The 24,561-nt window shown below is 36.2% G+C and overlaps 1 protein-coding gene across 1 annotated transcript; it reads left to right on the top strand.

The window, feature by feature from the left end:
• Positions 1 to 552: 552 nt before the first annotated feature.
• Positions 553 to 16,917, top strand: LOC117327405 (ras-related and estrogen-regulated growth inhibitor-like). The gene is made up of 5 exons (XM_033884361.1): positions 553 to 1,072; positions 9,619 to 9,675; positions 11,580 to 11,653; positions 12,116 to 12,323; positions 16,395 to 16,917. Exons 1-5 carry the CDS (start codon positions 934 to 936, stop codon positions 16,574 to 16,576), a joined length of 660 nt encoding a protein of 219 aa, XP_033740252.1. The 5' UTR covers positions 553 to 933; the 3' UTR covers positions 16,577 to 16,917.
• Positions 16,918 to 24,561: the final 7,644 nt, after the last annotated feature.

Raw genomic sequence — 24,561 nt, 5'->3', positions numbered from 1 at the left:
CATCGATGATCCGACACGTGACAGTATGGATAGAGACAAGTGACAGGTTGTTTGAGAGCTTCTTCTGATTGGTTCGTGGAGTAAAAATGGTGATAGTACATCAGTATGATGTTTTGAGTGTCATTACTTACGGTCAGAATCAGGATTAATAGGCTGAAACTGATATTAACCCAATAAGTATAACGGCAGATCAATCAGTTCGTCTAAATATTAAGTATCTGGCGTACTTCGAGATACTTATTGTTATCGTTGTTTGAAAGTGCAAAAGCTATATGGTGTCACTTAAAACTGCATTACCTACATGTACTGAATTAAGATAAGAACCGTCATAAAGATCTAGCTCGTAGTCTTTAGTTATGATTTAGTGTGAAGGCTAGACGTTGAAACTGCAAAATATGTTGTGCTATGTCTGAGATTTGCTGAATTCAAATAATTCTAACAATTTCGGCTCCAAGCATTCACGTTACGCCAGGTATTCATCAGTTCGGGTTCCTTTGTTGGGATTAGTGTTCAGAACATCAGAAGCGTCTGGTTATGAATATGATTTAGCGCGGTCAGGTACAATGCAGATTAGACAATTAGATAACGGTGGAAGATAATGACGATTACAGAGATGAGGAGAGGAGGGTCGAGCTGTAGGTGTATATACTGGGGAATACTTCACTCTATCGGCACCTGGTGTGAGAGGAGAGAGGTATAAATAGTGCACAGTTAGAGTGAGAAGGGGAATATAATGGCATCGACAAAGCTTCAAGAACGAGCAGAGCTGTGTATTGTCCATTAGTATCCTGTATCATTATATACTTCCAATGCCATGGAGTTGTAACGTTTGGAGTTCCTAGACGGAGATGGTCCGATAACTTACCTGTCGGAATTGTGTTATTACCTGTGTGACTTATTTGTGTCACACCTGTCCCTTTCCCCGTTGACATTATGAGCGGAGGGGGCGGGCTCAGCGACTCTCCCACGGGAGGCACGGGGGCAGGGCTCCGGCCGTACCTCAAAAGGAAAAAATCCTCATTTGGCGACACCAAGATCGCTGTTCTAGGTCATGAGGGAACCGGAAAGAGTGGTAAGTCAAAATACGTTTTCGATTCATTTTCGATACAAATCAATTGAAATTTAGTAAATTATTGATGTCATCGTTTTTTTTTTAATGATCTTTTTTTTTTTAAATTGTTATGGCATATTTAATCAAACACAAGGACGACCATGTCTATCAATGAACCGTACGTCCAGTTCATAAATCTGCAGGCATAACAGTATGAATCCCAACCTGTACCTTGGCTCTACACAACCGTATCATTATGTAGACATTAAAGTGCCAAGTGTCATATCGATAATTACTACTGCCTGTTCCTGTTACAGAACAACCTAGTAACTCAAGTCCCCTTTTCTGCTCAAAATGCAGGTGCCAAGCACCCCCTTTTCAACCTCTTTGTATTTCTTGATGACGAGTACTGTCTGAACTTTAGCTGCAGAGCGGTGTAACGACGCCCTTAATTTACTCGCCACATATAATATGCACCACACATTTGCTTGCAATTAATTTGTGATTACTTGAAACTGTGATGCTGGGAAGCGATCCAAAGCATGTTTGGTAATCATGGTGAGAGTATAGAAAGGACTAGAGATAATTATCTGTCTATTCTGGCCTGAAGACAGCACGAATGAAACTCACCCCAGGACCCCCTCCCTCCCTCCCTTCCCCTTCATTACCCTTCCCCAGGTAAAGTTTGGCTTCTGTCGATCTTGGATTTGTCATTCATTGTGCCATGAATTAATCAAAGTTAATTCATGTTCGAAAGTGTTCTAATCTACCAAATTATTTCCCAGCATGACTTGTTTCTTAGTTATTTGAAACTGAAACATATACCGAGTCCAGACCAGGTCTCCAGTTGTTTAAATGCCTAAATACACAAACCATAAAAACAGAACTGTACACTGCACGTGCCAGGCAGTGTTATATTACCAAATATCCCTCCTTGACCAAAGAGATCTCAGGTCAAAGGTCACCACACCAGTCTGACTTCTGGATCAGCTAGTGATTGTATATAAACATACACTTCCTCTCTGTCTTTATCTATTCAATGATCTGGCTCTCTAACATACATACATTCAGGTTAATATCACAGACACGTGTCTGCATGAAAATAAGTCCTAAATCATCACGCTTATATGTCCCTCGCACTTGTACTCTTTGAATACGTTTTATTAGTTAAGCGATGTATAGACACTGTTATGCATATAACTATCATTCATTGCCGATCCACAAATGTCGCGGTATAATAATTGCGCGGTTCGAATCCTTCCTCATAGCAGTTTTGTTTATCACATAGCTAATATAATATACCTGTATCCAACCCAATCTCATGTATGGTAATTATCTTTCAAAATCGCGGTCTAAATCAATGCTACAGCTAACATGAGGAATAGTAGTGGCACTGTCGTCATTTATTTATTTATTATGATATATTAAATACATCCCAACTTATCATTTCATATTTCCACATGTTTGTTATGGCTGTGGTACTGTGTTCATTAGTTTTCTATAGATATTGTTGCAATTTACATTCATGTCAGGGAAGTAAACTGATATCTAAATCATAATCATATCTAAAGTTGCAGACATTTTGGCGCATTTTTCCATCTTTTATTCCGTTTGTAATGTTCCCGTATGCTGTTTTATATTTCCTCTCTACATCACGTTACCTCCAGCACCCTCCCGGTGACCTCTTTCTGTTCGTCTGGTGCGTAGGCAGCGTATAACACGTAAAGTAATCATTTAATCACAATGTCGATGTCGGCGTGAAAACTTGTATAGTTACAATCACTCTGGGAAGGTGTTAAATCATAACATGTATAAGATTCTGACACCTATCAGAATGCACAAAACCTCATCACCCTGGCGTCTATTTTGGTAGTGCATGTGTTAAAAAAAGGAAACGATAAAATTATTTTTAAAAAAATAAGCAGAACAGTACGTAGCCTTGAATCTTTTTTAACTTGGAAGTCACCTTCGGCAAGGTTACATGTTTAATTAACATGAAAATACCAGTTATTGCCCTTTGTCGAAATTTTTGGCTTCTAACAAGACAATGTTTTTTTGGTTTTTATTTAGTTATTCGAACTTTTTCTTCTCTCGTTATCAAGTTCCGCGTTCACTCCGGTGATTATGTGCTGTTTATCCTCCAACAGGCGTTGCGATACAGTAACTCATTAATACCAAGTGAAGTAACAGCTGTTGGGGGTGGGGGGAGAAGTCGGGTAAGAGGGTAGAAAACTCTCGTTCGATATATATATATTTATTTATGTCACACTTGGCTATTTCTATAATTAGGAACATTTATTTTAATTGACATAGGTCCGCCATTAGCTCCCGCTGTTCCTGTAGTTTCGGCAATAACAGACCAGGAAGCATCCAGACAGCGGGTCCTTACAATTTTCCGCTAAATTGTTTAGATAGTTAAAGAAAACATATGCGAAACTGTCGATCAAGTGTGTGTAATTGCTGACATATACTTAGAAGTATGTAGACAGATATACAATACCGAGGTAGACAAAAGGGTCATGACGTCATATCGAGACAGCGAGGACAGACTTAGACACGTATTCCAACTTTCCATTCCTGACCGTATTCATTATTCCACTGGTCTTTGCATATTACAAATATAATGAGTATTGACATGTATGTTGTGTTTTTTTCTGTATTACGTTTTGGAAAAGAGAGGTTTTGTCCTACGAATAATGTACATTTTTATTGAAACAAACATTTCTTCTCTTTTCTTGTTCAAGAAAGCGAAAGCGAACCCGCGCAAAATACACATTGTACTTTGTAAACCACAGGAATATTCTCGCGCCTGCATTCTCAATAGGTCGTCAACCTAGACAATTGTGTGGTATAGTCGGGCCTAATCCATTCGCCATACATATGGTCTTAAGTAAGGTATAGCCTTAATTACACAAGAGTCAAGGCTAATTACGACCCCGTAGCACTGTTGATGAGATCTTACTGCCTTGATAGATGTACCTGTACATTGGACCAAACTGACTATATGCGATCGTCTATGTTAGTTGTTTTCTTAGAATCAAAGACAAACAATAACAAACCACATGCTAGTGGTATTGAATTGTGATTAAGCCTATTAACCGAAAGGTCGCAGGTTCGCATCCAAGTACTTCGATCATGTGACCACGACTGTACAAAGGCACGAAGCGGTTGAGAAAGACGTTTACCTAAAAGTATATATACAACGGCAATGCGCTATTTCAATTTTATATAACTACCCGAGGTACAAATCAATAACAATTATAACACTTTGATTACTTCCGGTTTAACTTGATTACATCCGGTTTAAATCCACATTGAATTTAAGAAGAAGATAAGAAGTAAGCTTTGTACCAGCTGCCCCATTGCATGATTCGCAGGACTTAGATTGAAATGTTACCTTTTCTCTCCTTTTTTCATAATGTCCTCATTGACAAGGTACACTGTCTCATTTATGGCCTTTCTGTGTGGCATTCACCTCGTGATGATTGCTTTGGGTTCTGTCATCTACTCGATACAAACCAGTCTTTAACATTGGTAGTACATATACCTACCCTCTGTTTATTGGTCAGCCCTTCGTGAAACACCCATTGTCAGTTTATAATGTAACCGGTTTCGGTGTCCTGTAATTGAAGTGAGGTGTTACTGTATAGTCGGCATCAGGAAGGAACCTCAAACGAACCGAACATATCGCAGCCTACCAAGAACACACATTCGCGGAAAGGCCGTCCTAAATTGAACCTAGTTGTCGACAGGTCGCTAAGTAAAATAAAAGCAGTTGTATAAGCTATCAGTAAAATAAAAGCAGTTGTATTAGCTAACTTTTAAATGCCACTCAGATTACATGACTTTCCAATGCAATAATAATGAGCCACGGCAGAAATGAAAATGCCCGTAAAAGCATGGAGCTAAATACCTAAGTTAACATAAACTTCCATTAACGGAAAAGAAGAAAGTATTATTGATAGTATTTTAGCTAAACCGACATATTATGAATTACATTACAGAATGTTCCAAACGTACAGTTTGAACAACTCGACCACGTAAGAATGCTCGAGTAAAAATCATCCAGTATCAAGGTCCAGCGTAAGAAAGTGGTGTAGTTTACTGTGGATATTTTCATATAAATCTTCGATTCTTTAATTTTGTTTTCCTGAGAAACATCTCTAAAATACATCGTATTTTCGTTTGCAGTGCACCCAATACTTAAAACGGTTAAAGGAAGTGACGTAACTATGTAAACGTTTCATACAAATAGCTAATGACATATTCTGACCCTGCCCTTCATATCATTAATTTCGATATATCATACTCGTACATGGAAAATTAAAATACTTTAACTAACCTGACATGAAACGATTCTTCCGTACCCCGTTTTATGTTTTAAAAATGATTCACTGAATATGTCAGATGATGTATTTATGTCAGTGTTTAGCAAAGCGTCTAAAAAGGGATTCGCCATTCAAAACAAACATATTTTGTCTTATGCAAACTACCATGGAATGTACCTATGCTTGTATGGTGTCTAGTAGTGGTATTATAAAACCGGAAGTGGGAAGCTATAAAAAATTCCTTACGAAGAAAAACTGTTTGAAGTCTACACCATAACTTATTTAATAGAATATATATATATATATATTGTTGTTTTGAGCATGGTCTGATATACTTGATCGTTACATGCATTTATTACGGTATAAACTAAAACATATCATATGTAATCGATCACGCAACAAGTGGCTCTCTTTAAGAATACTGGTACCTGCTCTAATTTTCTCAGACAAAGCTTACGGCTGGAGTGGTATTCATTATGACGAAAAACAGATTATTGGTTGTACTTCAGTTTATTTGTATTATTAGGGTTTAAAGAGCTATTTTAGTATTGTCTGAGTGTATATTGAGTTCAACTTCTGCCAGGATCATCCACAGAGTTCACTGAAGTCCGGGCTATCAAAGGTTCTACCACAATAGCATTACAGGCAGGAATTCATTCTGTATTATGTAACGATCTCTGTATCATTTACCATAGGCCGGGTCTGGTGTCTATCAATTTGGACAGACCATTCTTCATCTAGATATTTAACTGGCAGACATAGACTATGGAATCGCGGTTTGCCTATAAAATGGTTGATGTATATATATATATGTTGATACCATAAACTATTCAGGTGGTATATTTCACAGATACGTAGTTCAATCATGAAACGCCACCATACAATATGAGAAAAATAATAAAAACAAATCAATTCTCAAACTTCTGAAGCAGCAATAAAAATTGAAGAGTCCTAGAAGAGCAAAATAGCTGCATGGTGCAGATTTATTTCATTTGATATAATTATATAACTTAATATTCAAACGTGATATCCACTCAAGTATCTGACCTTTAAATTACATGTATAAACTTTTATAACCGTACCTATTTTTTTTTTTTACTAAATTTTGACATAAGTGTTATAATTATTTTAAATCAATAATAAAGAAAATGGAGGAATACTTTATGAAAAGTGCGAGAAGAGGAAATTTTTCAATGAATTTGTGTGTACATTGTATATTCAAATGTTCACAGATAAGCATTTAATGCGAGGTTTGACAGAAACAGATGACGACTATCATACTAGCACAACTTAATCGAGCATTTTTAGGGGTAGAAAAAAAGGACTAAAATAACTTAAAATCCTTTAAGCTCTCAAATTGTTTGAACAAATCTTAATAATATTTCGTAATGTTAATAACAAACACATATCAGGATAAAAAATAAAGTAGAAAAACAAAACAAAACAAAAAAACAATTAAGACCGCAAATACCGAAATGGTATCTGATAGTCATTTAGACCGATCTATCTACATCCCCCAGTCTCAGTATTATCGACACGATAGAATTCGGCTCAGCCAAATGAACCATATACTTAAAACATTGATCAGTGTAGCGAATCATGTATCGTCCTTGACGAAAACCACTCCATCCCTCCGCAGGATGTTTACATTCCGGGATGTTTATAGTACATAAACAGCATCTTGGATATTTACACCACCACTTTCTGAGGTCATGACCTCTCCATGTTTGAAAGGTCACGCCGTTCTGACGCTACTAGCTGTTCCTTGACCGTTCTGGCATACTTTCTGAATATGTGTGGATGGAATGTGTTTATCTAAACAATAACTATTTTTGTGATTAGTTTTCTCTATAGCTTGGGACACATTTAACTGACTGTATACAGTTTTTGATGTATGCTATTTCAGTTCCTATAAAATCATTTTGAAGATTAGTTCAAATGTTTTTTGTAACAGTTTTTCGCCATGACGCAACAGTCGTTTCATTACAAATAAACTTGATTTCATTTACAACATTAAAACAGGTCGTAAATATTCCTAGCAAAAACAATGTAATTATTTCCAGGTCAGCATTCTTGTTATTGAAAAGCATGCATTTCTATAAACATAAAGAAAAATTGTTGAAAGTGGCCGAAAGATTATCGCTGCATTTCGGTTTATTATAAGTATATATAAAATGAGGTTTCGTTGCTACAAACTATTCTGTAAATGAACATCGCATTTTTAATGAGGAAACTATGTATCGCACTTACACGGAATATTATATAAAACCATGCAAACAAAGGGATTCTTTTGTTGGGCGTTAATTCCAATAACTGTACTTTAGATATTCAATCTATTCTTATTTTGTGTATAATGATCGAATTCGTTACGTACGTTGTATTTGAGCTTCTTTGTCTATCTATTTTATATGGGTTTCTAAGTGCATAGCATCTTTATTGGATTTGTTGCATCATGTAAGCTGTACTTTTGAGATTTTATTATTATTCAACTTACCGGGTTCTGGTATAGATCTATAGATGCATTTTGGGTTGTACAATTTAAGTACATGAGGCAAATGTCCTAAATTTAAAAAAGAAAAGAAAAAAGAGAATTGATTGAAGGAGAAAAATAGTAATTATACCTTGCTGAAACACGTTGACGAAAACATGACCACGGATATGATCATACTAACTATATTAGCTGACTGAGGTCAAAGCCATTGTCTGTGTGTTCCTGCGACAAACATCAGCATACGGTACCGAACCCCCTGGAATTCTACTGACGTCGCCATCTTGTCTGCCTATGTATTCTGTTAATATTTTGCGTATTTTGTCTGAACACCTCCGCTCAATCACAGTCGTATAGACAATTCATTCATACACACCGCACGTGTATTTCGTGCTGTTTGATCATACATTCGCGGTGGTTTGGTTGTTAGTAGTTGACTTTAGGTACATTGTAGGTATCGTGGTACTTGATGACGCATGATTGTTTGTATACACATGCTAAAGAAAATAGATTATGTGTGTTTATGTAATGTAAAACAAGTAAACAGAACTTATTTCCATGAACAAATACAAAACACTAGGAATGATATGACCAATTAATGACAATTACATGTATATGGTATTTCGCTCCTTTGGAGTGCTCTGAAGATTCCTAAGAGGCTACTGAATTAAGGATATTTCTCTCTTCTCTTTTCTCTCTTAACTTATATTTTGTTTCTTCCGTCTAATGTCTCCCTCTACACGGTCACACCTTGGTATTGAACGTTTGCCTGTATGAATAACTCTATTCCCAAGCCGTTACGTATACCAAAGACAACCTAGAGGTTGTTTTTATATTTCCTGCTTTACACCCATTTAATGAAATAGATTAATTGATAAACACAATCATGGTATGACGTCGATGTGTCCGCTACATGATATTTCAGTGAAATCGCACTATAACCTGACCACATATTTGACAGGCAACGTCCTTAACTGACACTTATATCTAAACATGACTTTAAACAGTAGTACCTAACCAACGTTTCATCTTGACCAAAAGAAGTATTACCTGTGATCTCGGGGAAAACTATGTCATTTCCCTCAAGATTGTCTTCCGTCTCCCGATAACGTTCTATGATAATGATAATATGGAGGTTCTCATTGAATCATGACCAGCTATTTGATTTTTGGTTATATGAGTATGCCCTCCATTAAGCATTGGGGTGTAGGCTTAAATTTACCATTCCGTCCTATCATAGGTTATTTTTCCAACTCTTATAACGTCATTTTCCTTTGCGATTTGACCAAAAAGCACACAATGGTCTTGTCCTAAATAAGGTCACCTTTTGGGATACAAAACCATGGCCACCTTACAATTGATAGGTAAGCGTGCTTGTTAAACATCTATACTAATTTGCATAGGAACATGGCCTTCCGTGTCTTCAAACAAACTCAAGTTCATGTATTCAGCTAAACCGATGAAATACCGATATTCTTATATGTAGGTTTGCTGAAGATCAATATTTATGTCTTCTATATGAATGGCCTTTGATACCCGTATCTTAAAAGCCCCAGTTAGCTTGACATTATGTTTTAATAACCATCCCTTCATAAACAATGTTTATATAACATTTAGAGTCAGATTATAATAATGCTGAATAGCTACTTACACTAATGCGGTAACTATAACGACAAACTAATAATTTAAAGTCATTATGACGTAAATATATCTTTTGAGATTTATTTAAGATTTTTTGTTTTGTTTTGCAGCGTTGTCTGTGCGGTTTCTGACAAAGCGTTTTATTGGAGAATATGACCAGACAATAGGTATGTAATGTATATAACGCCCGAACTTTTGGGTACAACCTTAATTTCTAGTATGCATGGCTTAACTGTATGAGTAAATATTACGTACTGACGGGACTTGATAGAGAACTCCCACAGCTTCATCAGGGTGTAAAATGTTGTTAGGCACCGGGTAACGTATCCAAATCAAAGACGGTTCTTACGGCTCCATAGTAATTGATCCAGTCTGCAACATACACGATATAAAATGTACTCATTGCCAAGGACGTAAGTACAATTAAAATAATTCCTTGTCTGTAAAACACAGTCTCAAGGTAAATCACTGCCATTTATCTGTAAATGATAAGCGTATGAATATCATATGTACACATTAATTTTAAACATTATTCGAGAGGGGAGTGGGTCTAATGAACACAGAATACTTAGCGATGGAATTTTAGAAATATGAAGAGACGTTTAAAGTTAATGAATTCATTTTTATTGCTCATTATCAATGTACAACAAATAGTAGCAGGTTGTTTAAATAGAAATTCTAAAATGGTTCATTTTGGAATTTTGACTTTGATAACATTCTATGATGAGCTTCGTACATCAAAATGTTTTATTTGAGAAATGCTTGTTTAATTAATATGTAATTTCTTGAAAAATGAATATCGACAATTAAATTTGAAGGTTTACTTCTTACCATGTAGACATTTCACGAGTTGATAAGTGTGGCATGCGTACAGGAGAGTGAAGCGAGGTGTGATGAGGGGCTACAATATGCCGTACTTGACTTCACGTGCGTTTCATGTTTACCATCTGTCAGTAAGTGTAGGCGGTATGTACATGCTCGCGCACCTCAATCTGGGGCATCGTTATTCATGTAACACTGTTACAAGTCTGAACACCTCTCTCTTTGATCACGTAACATGCACAATTTGTACATGTATTATAGACCTTAAACAGGACAAATGGTTCCTATCAATCATTACATTTTTGCTACTTTTAAATATGTGTCAAAACCGAGGTCGTTCAAATCTTCAGCAAATCATATCACACGTATATAGGTATATGTACATGTATTAGTCAATGTCAGAAACGTCAAGAAAGGATCATCGCAGTGTTTGAAAATACCCTTTGATGTTATAATGCTAGCAAATCGTTAAAACCTATTCAGAATACGCCAACAATGTATTGTACATGCTGCCAAAGTCGTTTACACTATGCGAACGCGAAACAAATGTACATATTAGAATCGGCAGCCTTAGAACGAACATGAAGTATTGTACAATAGACACACGGGTGATTTTTTTTTAATATGAACTTAATAATCAATATAATATATGTCAAATAAGGAATATATTTCAGGTCCCGTCAGTGATGCTTGGGGACAAAAATGCGGACATCCTGAATTGAATAGATGTCAGGAAAATCAATATGGCCCTAAACAAACTTAAAATTAGGAACAGTGCAATAACTCCTAAACATAATCAATTTCCTAAAAGATATTTGATAATTATTGAAAGCCCAAGAAGATGATGAGGATAATCTGGACCTATCCCAACATTCATCACAAACGTATTTTACCTTCAACTATTTTTTTTCGCGTTTGTGTTGGTTAGTACCAGTGGTTTTGAACACATTTAATATTAGGTTAGATTCGTTCCATGCATGTTGATATGCCTGATGGTTCCATTGTCCGCATTCTAGCTATCACATCTAGAATATGGCTTAGCTCGGCGTTTACCTAGATTTGTAAGACGCTTTCTCCTTCGGAGCGCCTGGCCATATTGTCCTGGCACATTTTTCAAGCTCTGTGCAAAAATATGTTTTTGTTAATATTTTGCCATCCGCTTATCGAATTTGAATTTTAATGATTGATTCTTTATGATGTCGGTATTTTTTGTTGTTTAATACTTTACTGCATTCCTATTATCTTGCAGAATCCAAATATAAATATACAACAGTGGTCGACACAGAATCCATCACATTCGAAATCCTCGACACCATTTCAAACGTGAGTGACTCTGTTATAATCCTATATGTCTATTGATTGTCAGCACAACAACTAGTTTAATATAATCCGTGCCATTATCGATATTGATATTTGTTTGTTTCCCGCTCAACGGTCCAGCAACAATAATCACATAATGGGGCGAAAATCTCTTACATAACTATGCATATACATAGCTAAAACAATGTGGTTAACTACATGTTGTGTCATGCCAGAAGAATAGTATATTTCTTCGCTAGAATGATCATACTTATAACAACGACAACAGGCATTTAAGTTGTCAATTTTAATTTCTAAATCTTTTTTTCAATGTTTGATGAAATTGAAAAAAAAAATAATTCGACTCTTAAGTTTCCCGAGATTCTTATTCGGTAAAGCGTGCATCATTTTCAAAACAAATGTTGTCTCTTCACTACCATTACATTATATGACATCACGCATTTAACACCGTCGTCATGGTTACAGAGAGAGGATTGCGGTGCTCGTGATGACGTATTACGATGGGGTGATGGATTCATGTTGGTGTATTCTGTCGTCAGCCGGAAGTCGTTTGACGCCTTACAAGAGGTGAAACGGAAAATAGAGGACGCCAAAAAAGGCTCCCCTGCTCCAATCCTTATGGTTGGCAATAAATGTGATCTGGCACATATGCGTCAAGTTACTAAAGATGAAGGTATGGGACATATTTGTTTTCAAAATAAATATGAAAAATGCGTTTTTGGCCATTTTAATGTTGCAACAAAAAGCTAAATGTCACAACTTCGTTGTAGGCCTGATTATGATACGATATTCTAACAACAGGCTAATACATTTTGTAAGCTATTTGAGGACACTTATAAATGCAAATTAGTACACTTATAACTTGTTCATCACAGCCTGAAACACAATTACATTCAAACATACTTCGCATCAATTATAGTGCAGTACCGCATTCTATACTATTTTAATGTTTTAATCCTTTAAAATACAATATATATTTCACGTTCTAATTAATTTATTTTTCCACCTCCATATAAATCAGTAGACTGAAGGAAGCACATCTCTGTGATATTCGTCTGTGTCGATGACCGACAGTTGTATATGCGTGTTTCCCCGTTTACCATGTAGTGCATGTGAAGGACTGGCACGTTCAGACGTGCCCAGCAGGTGACCATCGTAAAACCATCAGGAATGATGAACTGTAACAAACGTTTCTTTAACTGTCAGCACCAACATAACCCAACACCCGTAACTTGTAACTGATTATTTGCTTTGTAATCAGTACAAATCGCCCCACTGTTCTTCGGTGGTTTAAATCACATCATTGTGTTTTTCTATAGCCGTGATGTAAATTATCATGAAGTAATATATGAATACATGGCGATATTGCTCTATGCTATACATGGCAGAGGAGGTCATAATTTAGAACGTATTTCAATAATGTGTTCAATAAACAAAATACAGCTAAGAACCATGATGTTATATCGCAACAACAGAGCATCCCAACATCAAGAGCAAGATATCATCCAATGATAGCATACAACAACATAACACTATCACGTCAAATACACCACACCATAACACCATTACATCAAACACACCTCAACATAACACCATTACGTCAAACACAACATAACACTATCACGTCAAATACACCACACCATAACACCATTACATCAAACACACCTCAACATAACACCATTACGTCAAACACAACATAACACCATTACGTCAAACACACCACACCATAACACCATTACGTCAAACACACCACAACATAACACCATTACGTCAAATACACCACACCATAACACCATTACGTCAAACACACCACAACATAACACCATTACGTCAAACACACCACAACATAACACCATTACGTCAAATACACCACAACATAACACCATTACGTCAAACACACCACAACATAACACCATTACGTCAAACACACCACAACATAATACTATAAAGTCAAACACACCACAACATAACACCATTACATCAAACACACCACAACATCACATCATAACATCAAACACACCTCAACATAACACCATAACGTCAAACACACCACAACATAATACCATAACATCAAACACACCTCAACATAACATCATTACGTCAAACACACCTCAACATAACATCATAACATCAGACACACAACAACATAATACCATAACATCAAACACACCTCAACATAACATCGTAACGTCAAACACACCACAACATAATACCATAACGTCAAACACACCACAGCATAACACCATTACGTCAAACACACCTCAACATAACACCATTACGTAAAACACCACAACACAACACCATTACATCAAACACACCTCAACATAACACCGTTACGTCAAACACACCTCAACATAACACCATTACGTAAAACACCACAACATAACACCATTACGTCAAACACACCTCAACATAACACCATTACGTAAAACACCACAACACAACACCATTACGTAAAACACCACAACATAACACCATAACGTCAAACACACCACAACATAATACCATAACATCAAACACACCTAAACATAACATCATAACGTCAAACACACCACAGCATAACACCATTACGTCAAACACACCTCAACATAACACCATTACGTAAAACACCACAACATAACACCATTACATCAAACACACCATAACATCACATCATGACATCAAACACACCACAACATAACACCATTACGTCAAACACACCACAACATAACACTATAACGTCAAACACAACATAACATAACACCATTACATCAAACACACCACAGCATAACACCATTACATCAAACACACCACAAGATAATACCATTACGTCAAACACACCACAACATAACACCATTACATCAAACACACCACAACATAACACCATTACATCAAACACACCACAGCATAACACCATTACGTCAAACACACCACAACATAATACCATAACGTCAAACACACCACAACATAACACCATTATATCAAACACACCACAACATCACATCATAACATCAAACACACCACAACATTACACCATTACGTCAAACACATCACAACATAACATCATAACACCATTACGTCAAACACACCACAACATTTCACCATCACGTCATCAATTCAAACACATCGCAATAGAGCGTCATAAAGTCAAACACATTGCAATGAAGAGTCATAAGTTTAAATTTTTGTCACTGTCGAACTAAATGTCTTTGTAGATTACTTTGATATGCCCGGGTAGGGTATGTTTTCTTCATCTTCATAATATTTTCTAGCTTTGCTATCATTGTGACAAGAGAGGAAACGAAGTTTTCCCATAGTCTTGAACCGTAACTTTGATCTTAACTTCTCGTCTACATTTGCATCGATGTCTTCCCCTGTTTTTCTTTCTCTACTTGAAACTGAACTGACTATGTACCTGTATGACCAAACATGTATTTGGCGAATGCTTTCGGAAAGACCGACGAGAGGTTTCTTCTCACAGACAGTTTCTCCACATGCAGTTTCCGTCGAAATAAAATAATTGCAATGGAAATATGAGCAGTTTGGACAGTATACACATCTATAGAGACAACTATCTATGACTAGATCTTCTCCCAGTGATTGCTGACAGATGATGTATAACTGCACACATCTACATTTCCAGTGTTTGTCTCGCTGGAGTTTGAAACTGTTCAGCAAACACGTGCTTGTTGTTGATATTCCATTTTATTCCACAATTTTATTAATAGGTACCTGTATATAATGCTACCTCTCTTGAAAACATCTTTCTGTAATTATTTCACATAGTGTCTTGATTGGAAAAACTAAGTAACAATTTCGTCGCGATTTAATCTACAGCTTCTTACGTTTCTATTGTTTAACCGTTCTGAGCTTTTGCCAATTTAAATGTTTTCAAACTATAGCCTTAAAGTGGAATGCATGTATTCATATCGGACTATGGAAGTTGCTTCTTAATTATTGGTACTGTTTAGCGTTTGTCGTTTTCGTTACATTTATTAATTAAGGGTTGGTGTCTGTTTTTTCTAACAATATTGATACATTTCAACAGGACATCACTTTAATTATACGTGACCGTGGGGTCTCTAGCTAGAGTCTCGGCACAAGATACTGTACTCTGCTGTGATTCAGTTGTCCAGTTGTAAAGGAATACGTACTAGGGTAGTGTAAGAAATGTCGTTTGTAAGCTGTTAGCGTTGAAATGACAGCTCCGGCTGTATGATCCTCAGTGAGTTGAGAAAGCTGGTCGCTAAAGATCCAATAACCTCGGATAATGATTCGTGAAAAGCTTTGAGATTGATATGTTGCTGTGATAAAGTGGTATATAAAACTCCAAATTAATTATCATTGTTATACAGGTTAGTCTATGACATCAATATTTGGACAATCTACAAACATAAATCTGTCCTTTTTTCCCTCACTGATCTGTTTATCTGTGTTGTGGTTTCTTAATTTAGGCGTCTCCTTGACACCTGTTCAGATAATAATGACCCTGACTGTTGGTTTCTCTTTGACACCTGTCCACATATGACCCTGGCTGTTGGTGTCTCCTTGACACCTGTCCTCACATGACCCAGACTGTTGGCGTCTCCTTGACACCTGTTCATATATGACCCTGGCTGTTGCGAGAACGTTAAAACCCCTAATGATTTAAAAATAAAACAACATACTGTACAAATATATTTAGTATACATAGTAATCCCAGATAAGAAATTACAGGGTATTTACGTTGTCCCACTCATTATAACCTCTCTTGTCTATCACACAGGTGAGAAGCTGGCTCTGGAGTTTGGATGTACGTTTGTGGAGGTTTCTGCTTCGGAGGATGTCAGTCAAGTAACAGAGGCATTCCATGCCCTCTGTCGGGAAGTTATAGAATTCAAGCGAAGATCAAGGACATTTTTAGATCGTGTATTTGGTGCCTTCGGGAGAGAAAAAGCGTCTTCCTGACACAAATAAATCATGTTTAAAAGTTAAATAGGACAAAATATATTATATCGCTCTTCTGTACACGTTTAAAGATTACGTTCTGAGGAGTAAAATGTTTATGGGATGATAGCAACAGTGCTTGATACAAACAATGCTTCGACTCCCGTGGAGTTCGTCATTGCGTCTGCATCTCGAGTTATGAGGAGCGGCGTGTGCTTTACAAACACATTCGTGATTAAGACAAAGCGGCGTCTACTACAGCATTAGTCGGGATATCACACATTACAGGTTACAGTTTACTATTGTTTTGTTGAGAGAATACGTATGTATTTAAATGTATCATTAAATGTATTTCATTATGTTCTGGTGGTTTATTTTGTATACGAAATATATGTCATTATTAACCATGTTTATTGTGACTATCTGACTGATCACGTGATATGACCTGAGATCATACTGCACGATAGGCCTACCGTATATATATACAGACGAAATAATACTTCCGTAAGACAATCGTTGTAGTTGTAGGAGTTACGATCACAAACGTTCAGCATGAAACATCCCCAGTACTCATGGGGTTACGACCACTTATGTTTAGCATAAAACACCTCCGTTACTCCAGGGGTTACGATCACAACCGCTCAACATAAAATATCCCCGGTACTCCAGGGGTTTCGATCACAAACGCTCAACATAAAATATCCCCGGTAATCCAGGGGTTACGATCACAAACGCTAAACATTAAATATCCCAGGTACGGAAGGGGTTACGATCACAAACGCTCAACATTAAATATCCCCGGTACTCCAGGAATTACGATCACAAACGCTCCACATTAAACATCCCCGGTACTGAAGGGGTTACGATCATAGACGCTCAACATTAAATAGCCCCGGTAATCCAGGGGTTACGATCACAAACGCTAAACATTAAACATCCCCGGTACTCCAGGGGTTACGATCACAAACGCTAAACATTAAACATCCCCGGTACTCCAGGGGTTACGATCACAAACGCTCAACATTAAACATCCCCTGTAATCCAGGGGTTACGATCACAAACTCTCAACATTAACATCCCCGGTACTCCAGGGGTTACGATCACAAACTCTCAATATAAAATATCCCCGGTACTCCAGGAATTACGATCACAAACACTCAATATAAATATCCCCGGTACTCCAGGGGTTACGATCACAAACTCTCAATATAAATATCCCCGGTACTCCAGGGGTTACGATCACAAACTCTCAACATTAACATCCCCGGTACTCCAGGGGTTACGATCACAAACTCTCAACATTAAATATCCCCGGTACTCCAGGGGTTACGATCACAAACCCTCAACATAAAATATCCCCTGTACTCCAGGAATTACGATCACATACACACTCTTCACACCAGGAAGAGAGGGGACGAAGAGAGTCACCTCGTGAAGAGAGGGTGTGTGATCGTTACCCCTAGAGTATCGAATATGAGTATACATTTTTTTAACTGATACACGATCCTTTTGACTTATTTACGACAAAATTCAAACATCAATTATAAACAGTATTTAAAACTAACCAAACATTTATATCCCAGCAAGGCGCGCAGAAAAGGTATAAATATTGTTTTAATGTGAATTGTTTTAGAATTCCCCTTCACTGATTGTTATTGTAGATTTGCAAAAATCATGGCGATAAACATTAAATGATTAAAAAATAATGAAATATTTCATTTATAATCTACCAAATAATGCTTAGAAAAAGTGGTTTAACATTATTAATCGCAGGAGCTGTAGACCTTTTGAAAAGTAAGTGGTATAAGAATGTGGTCTGTACGAACATGCATTTGATATATATTGGAGGAAAAGCACGAAATAACCTGTATATATGTAACAATATAGCCTGGATATATATAACAATAGAGTTCTTATTCATACGAGGTCGTATCATCAATTGAGTACATTTCTCTGATTCGCCTACACACATTAAATACACAAGGTTCCCCACCTAGACCGAACTTCCGCCTTAAGGTCGAGATAATTGGAGCACTAATAATGGATAGATTAATTCGGACGGAGAGAAATATCCTTCCCTTGCCGTCATATACGTAATTAACTCCGTCTTGTACCTCTGTTAGGTATCTACAATCCCTGGAGCATGCACACATTTCCTAGGTTCATTAGCATTCAAACGATATGCTGCATTTCTATTTTGAAAGCCTTGCAGATGTTAAAACATGGAGGACACCCTTAGGTCTCATACTTGATAAACACCCAACCTGAAAACGATTAGACTTGTTTTGGAGAATTCAAACGGCTCCTTTCTGTTGGATAATCCCTGGAATTTTCTTTGATATGGAATCAAAACATTTGAGTGTGAGTTTCTAGAACAACATGGATCTAACACACGATAGTGCTTATACTTTTGCGTATCACATCAGAACACGAGTAATACTTCTCTATTGATAAACATCTCTACATATAAATAACTACAATCGTATGTCTTAAAACAACAAGAGGAGCAAGAGCATGCAAATAAAACCGTAATTCTAACTCAAAACCGACGGGAAGCATGAACATGACACAGATTTGTATGTAAACCCTTGAAAATGTACCAGGAGAGTAAGACCACGTGTTCCAAATGAATAAACGTCTTCAGACTCATCGAAGATCCCTCATTGAAAATCTAGGTCATATCCGGTTTAAGTAAAATCCTCAAAATAAGAATTATATAGTATGAAGCATTGAATACTCCTAACGTTATATCGCAAAAGGAAATAAAATACTTACCACTGAAACTAATTCGTTATTGACAAGTAATTCTAAATTCGAAAAAAAAAAAAAAAAAAAAATCAATACTGAATTCTGATTTTCTCATCACCTTCAATTCTTCAACATTTAACAACGAATGCATTTCTTTGCTTTTAGAAACAATTTGCAAGCTAAACGATGAATCTCAATCCGTTTTTGGTTACAATGTAACTACACAGTGCGGCAGACTGGCGTACATCCAACTGTCTCTATAATGATGATAAGAAAACCAAAATTTAGCAAAGTTTGCATTTACATCTAATTGTTCTACAATAAAACATGGAACATTAAATAATTGTTCTCTGAAGCAATCTGTTTCAATTGAGCCGCTATAATTGCTAGCCGTTTGCAGTATGGCGTGTTACCTGTGAGTGATGTTTCCTCTTCGAGAATGTATACACTTAGCTGCCATGATGCCAAGCTACTTTAACCTAGTAAATGCTTTTCAAAATAAAAACAGCTTATTGCATTCTCATGTAGAGATATAACAAATTCGCCACACTAAGAAGATAGGTAGAGTTATTCTTCTTTTTCCGATGCTTTCTCGGTAAAGGTATTTTCAACTCATTGTATTATATAGTATTTGCTCTTTATGAGGTTTTAATAATAAAAACAAAAAGACATGTGCTTGCGATTCATTTCCGAAATGTGAGAGAATAAGTGTTTCTCTAGGAAAAGATAACGTGAATGATTGATATACATGTATATTTTAATTAATGCATTGCCAATAATATTAAATATAGAACAAAGCAGGTAGTCGTGTGTTTAAGAATATAATACCTGAGAGGTCTTATCGTCCACTCCAGATCTTCATTCGGTCTATATTTGTTTGATTGTTTTTCTTTATTCCTCTTAATTATCTGTTAAATTCGTAATCAAGTCAATAAAAACTAAATCATGTGACCAAATGTCCATCCTGCTCCATGTACCTATGTGTACCGTTGTTTTTATTAATGAAGTAGTTCCTCCACATTTTGTGAAGTGGGCGTGTGGCATTTCTTATTTCTGATATTCAGCCTTTTTGTTCAGTCTCAAATTGAAACATATTAACCAATTGAACATGAAGAGACGACGACTTGCGACTTGCGAAGAATCCAGGATGGGATCCTGACACATATTGTGTTCGTGTGACCGTTCACTCGCAATAGTTAACATGTTCACTGTGGGACAAACAGGAACTTCACTTATGAAGTGACTATCATACACAACTAAGAATCAATAGAATCTTTGATTGGTAAAAAAAAAAAAAAACTGCATTTCTCCAAAATGTCGACAAACGGCTATACATATTAGATCCTAAGACGTCGATTTGGTTATCATTTTGTAAGTATGATAAGTTCCAAATGTAATATGGCCAGCTAAAGTTTATGTGTAAACCCATATATAACATTTCGAAAACAGCCAAGTTACCTGCTTCTTGCAAATAACATGGCTACTTTCAGGACAGGCCATGAATCACGAACAAAATACAGCTTGTGCTTTAACAACACATCCTCCGGCCTCCGAGAGGTTTGAGGTTTGAGCTATTTGCGATATATTTCTAGATTAATTTTTTTTAAATAACGCTATAAATTGGATATCTAACGCATGACTAAACGTCTGTTATACGAAATGTACTGTCCCGTGCAAACGAAACGTCTCCGATACAACGTAGTGTGTTGGAGTTACGTCCCTTACATTAACATGAAAACGGGGATCATCTTCACAGCCATTCAGGTCTACAAGATTTTTGTTTACCAGATATCACTTTACCAACATTTCAACTCCTCAAACTACATCGCATAGTGGCGTCGCAAAATCGCTATCTATATCATATCATATACTTACAAGTAAACACACGTGCCGGGGAAAAAATAAGGCTTTTACCTTTAGTCAAAATAAATCAATACTGCTGAGTTTGGCAGTTATAAGTTGTGTATTTTGCTCACTTCAGATGCGATATTTAAATTGGATGTCTAGTGTTCGATACATCCTATCATCCAGCATTTGTTGAGGGGTTTAAAGTAAGTCTATCCGGCTTTGAATATCGTAATGTGTACATTTCTCGTGAGTCCTGTTCGCTAAGTTACCTGATATAGCCACATGCTCCACAATATGTCTAAATCCAGAGTTCAATCATTACTCACTACCGGGGCAGCATATCTATTGTGGTTACATTGTGAAGAGAACATGGGAATGGAATGTTCATTATTTGTGACTCTGGGTTAAAATGCATCAGAAACACCCACTATATTATGTCAAATTTGTAGTGACAGCTATAGATAATGATTACTCATGTTGTAAGATATAGACTGACTAACGTGATAACAGTCCCATAGTCTACGGTGGCCGAGTGTATAAGGGTTAGGGTCACTCAGCGTTAATTCCAACGTGGTATACCCGTCCTTTTGGAGAAGGGGCATTTGTCTCCTTTTGTTTGATTTTGTTTTGTTTGATTATCATGTACTTATATGATCTCCCCGTTAAAGACCTGATTTTGTATCAATGTGGTATTAGTTGTTTCATGGTTATTTTTGTCGATACTGCTGCGTAATTCATATCCAAATTTAATCATAAATGATTTTCTCGTACTAATATTTCTTTGTATCGTATACTAAGTTGTTATTATGGTAAACTGCTATAATATGCTAATCTAACTATGCGTTTCAAAATGTATAATTTATAGACAATACATAAACACTTTGGATCTTAAAGTTTGTTCTCCACACACGTTGGAAGGGAAACAACTCGAACAGTCATGAACAATTCTCGGCCAAATGTACTTTTCATGGCAGTACTTCTTAAACTTTTAAAATTTCACTTACATTGTAATTGAACAAAAAGAATTGCTCTCAAAATAACACAAGAAAGTGTATTCAAGAGTTCGCTGTGAAAACAAAAAAAAAACAAAAAAAAACGACAACAACAAAAACAAACAACTACATAGAAAGTCCATTATGTGTTTTAATGTCGCGTCATATAATGTAACCAGGCCATTAGCCTCACTTCCCCTGATGTTTTTTTTTATTTAATACCTTTCACCAGACGATGACGTCATATCGATACCAGGGATGATACACTATACCCATGGCCTCCAGTTACCTACTCAGGTGGTGCACTTGAAAAACCCAGGTGTTGTAATTATAAGGACTCGTGAGAGGTAATTAACAATTAAAATCGCATTTGGCATTGATCTGATTCCTTCAACTGTACGATCATTATAGGGTACCTTCCTGTTGTTGGGACGTATCAGGTCTGACACCATCTTGTACCTCCTTGCCTAGGTCGTGACCCCAGTATTTGGAAGTTTACAGAATGATCTACTGACAGTTCAGAATGACAGTGTCGTTGAAATATGCCCGGCTGTTAAGACAATTTGCACTCTGCTGACTTACTTTAGACTCGGCTTCCCCTGAAAATGCATTTCTTTTATCTTACGGCAGCTATTGTTGTCAAAATCAATTTATTGTTATGCATGTTTATTTGATATAACTACAATATGAAACTGATCTTAAATAAAGTATTGACATTCACAAGTATTATTCTGATTTTCTAATGAAAAAAAAATGATAAAAATAAAATTAAAACAAACGACGACGTACAATATACATTTTAGTAAGTAGTGCATTTTATGTAACGTAGTACACTGTAGCCATTCTTGCATTTCACAAAATAGTACAATTTGTTGCTTAAACGCAATTAAAACATATAGGCTAACGTATGACGAATATGTCTAGATTTGTATTAATGAATTAACATTCGTATATCATCTGTTACATAGATTATATATCTACTTATTGATGGTTTCTAACGAAGATCAAGCATTTTGAAACTCCGAAGAATATTGCCTTGTTATGTACGTGATTCGCACAAATTATTTATAAGGAGATAGTTTGTACTCATCCACAACGGATTGATCTCACCGGAAACCGGAAGTAGTTTTAGAAAAAATACTGGAGAGAAAATACCAACACCTAGTAAGTATTTATAGACACCCTCACAATGATATCTTTTTTTAGCTACTTATTAACATAATCCTTTATTTCGGTTGATAAAAACTAATTCTTGCTTCATTATTTCTCCTTTTTTTATTTGTTCTTTGTAGGATAAATCATTATTGTTACAATGTACATTTCTAAATACTGGTAAGTCTCACATACAGTAATATATATTAACATAATCCTGTCGTAATTGTTTTATTGTTGAACGCTCGTTTCAGTTAGATAATATGCTTAATGTTTTAATATACACATGCCATTACACGTAGAACCATGACAAACACTTTTCCCAAACTTTCAGAATTACAGATACTTAATGATTTAACTAATTGATTTGTACCCAGAGTGGTACAATACCATCACAGTACAGAGTTATACAATGTTGATAATATTTACAAACATACCATTGATACCAGCCGGCATTGCCTTACTTTTATAGAACGTTAATAAGATTACGGTATTTAGTACAATAATAAATGTTAACTAAGGTGCGTTATTACGTATGTCAAAACGAACGCCAGTACATAAACACTAAAAAGGTTATCTTAGCTATAAAAAAACCCCTGAAAGTCCGACGTTAGCACTGAAATAAAAAACAAAAAACAAAAAACAAAAAACAAAAAAAAAAACGAATTAGTTAAGAGAGAAACATTTATGCAAGTCTGCTTATGCAGTAAAACAGATGTGAATTTATTGAAATTAGAAAAATCACAAGAAAATCGACCTCGTTTTCAAATTGACCACAAACTACTGCCCAGTCGCGTTAAGGCGCTCCTGTAAAGGTCCGGAACCAAATTCTTTTTTTATTAATTAAGTTCGATAAATTCGTAATTTATTGTCGTTCTTTTCTTCAGTATATTTATTTAATCAAAGTTTTGTAAAGCACAGGGACTCGTCGTATCTATACAGGGACGATTCGACATATTTCCAACTTATCAGCAATACTGTCTGTAATGATAAGTTTTACTGGCAGACGTTTTTTTTATTCCAGCTTCTCAAGAGTTCCCTGTCTGGACGACCAATGATGAATCTTACACAGAAGCCATCCTGTGTCAACGGTCTATAACCGAATACTGAGAAAAACTTCCATCCTCTGTTTCGTTATCACCGAAATCCGTCCTATACTACTAATACTACACTGTACTTTACTCAGACGTACGTCTTCAACGAGTACCGACACCCACAAAAACTTCATGACACGCTTTTAAATATTGTTCTTTTTGCGCTGTTCAA

The sequence above is a fragment of the Pecten maximus genome, chromosome 5 (genome assembly GCF_902652985.1).
Source record: "Pecten maximus chromosome 5, xPecMax1.1, whole genome shotgun sequence".
Classification (NCBI taxonomy): domain Eukaryota; kingdom Metazoa; phylum Mollusca; class Bivalvia; order Pectinida; family Pectinidae; genus Pecten; species Pecten maximus.
This window is presented reverse-complemented; position numbering and strand designations above follow the sequence as displayed.

What these genes read in the sequence shown, in the direction of transcription:
- LOC117327405 (XM_033884361.1), top strand. Translation starts at nt 934, where the DNA reads ATGAGCGGAGGGGGCGGGCTCAGCGACTCTCCCACGGGAGGCACGGGG. An exon ending in AGAATATGACCAGACAATAG is followed by an intron (nt 9,676 to 11,579) that starts GTATGTAATGTA and finishes ATTATCTTGCAG; the next exon opens with AATCCAAATATAAATATACA. An exon ending in TCCTCGACACCATTTCAAAC is followed by an intron (nt 11,654 to 12,115) that starts GTGAGTGACTCT and finishes TCATGGTTACAG; the next exon opens with AGAGAGGATTGCGGTGCTCG.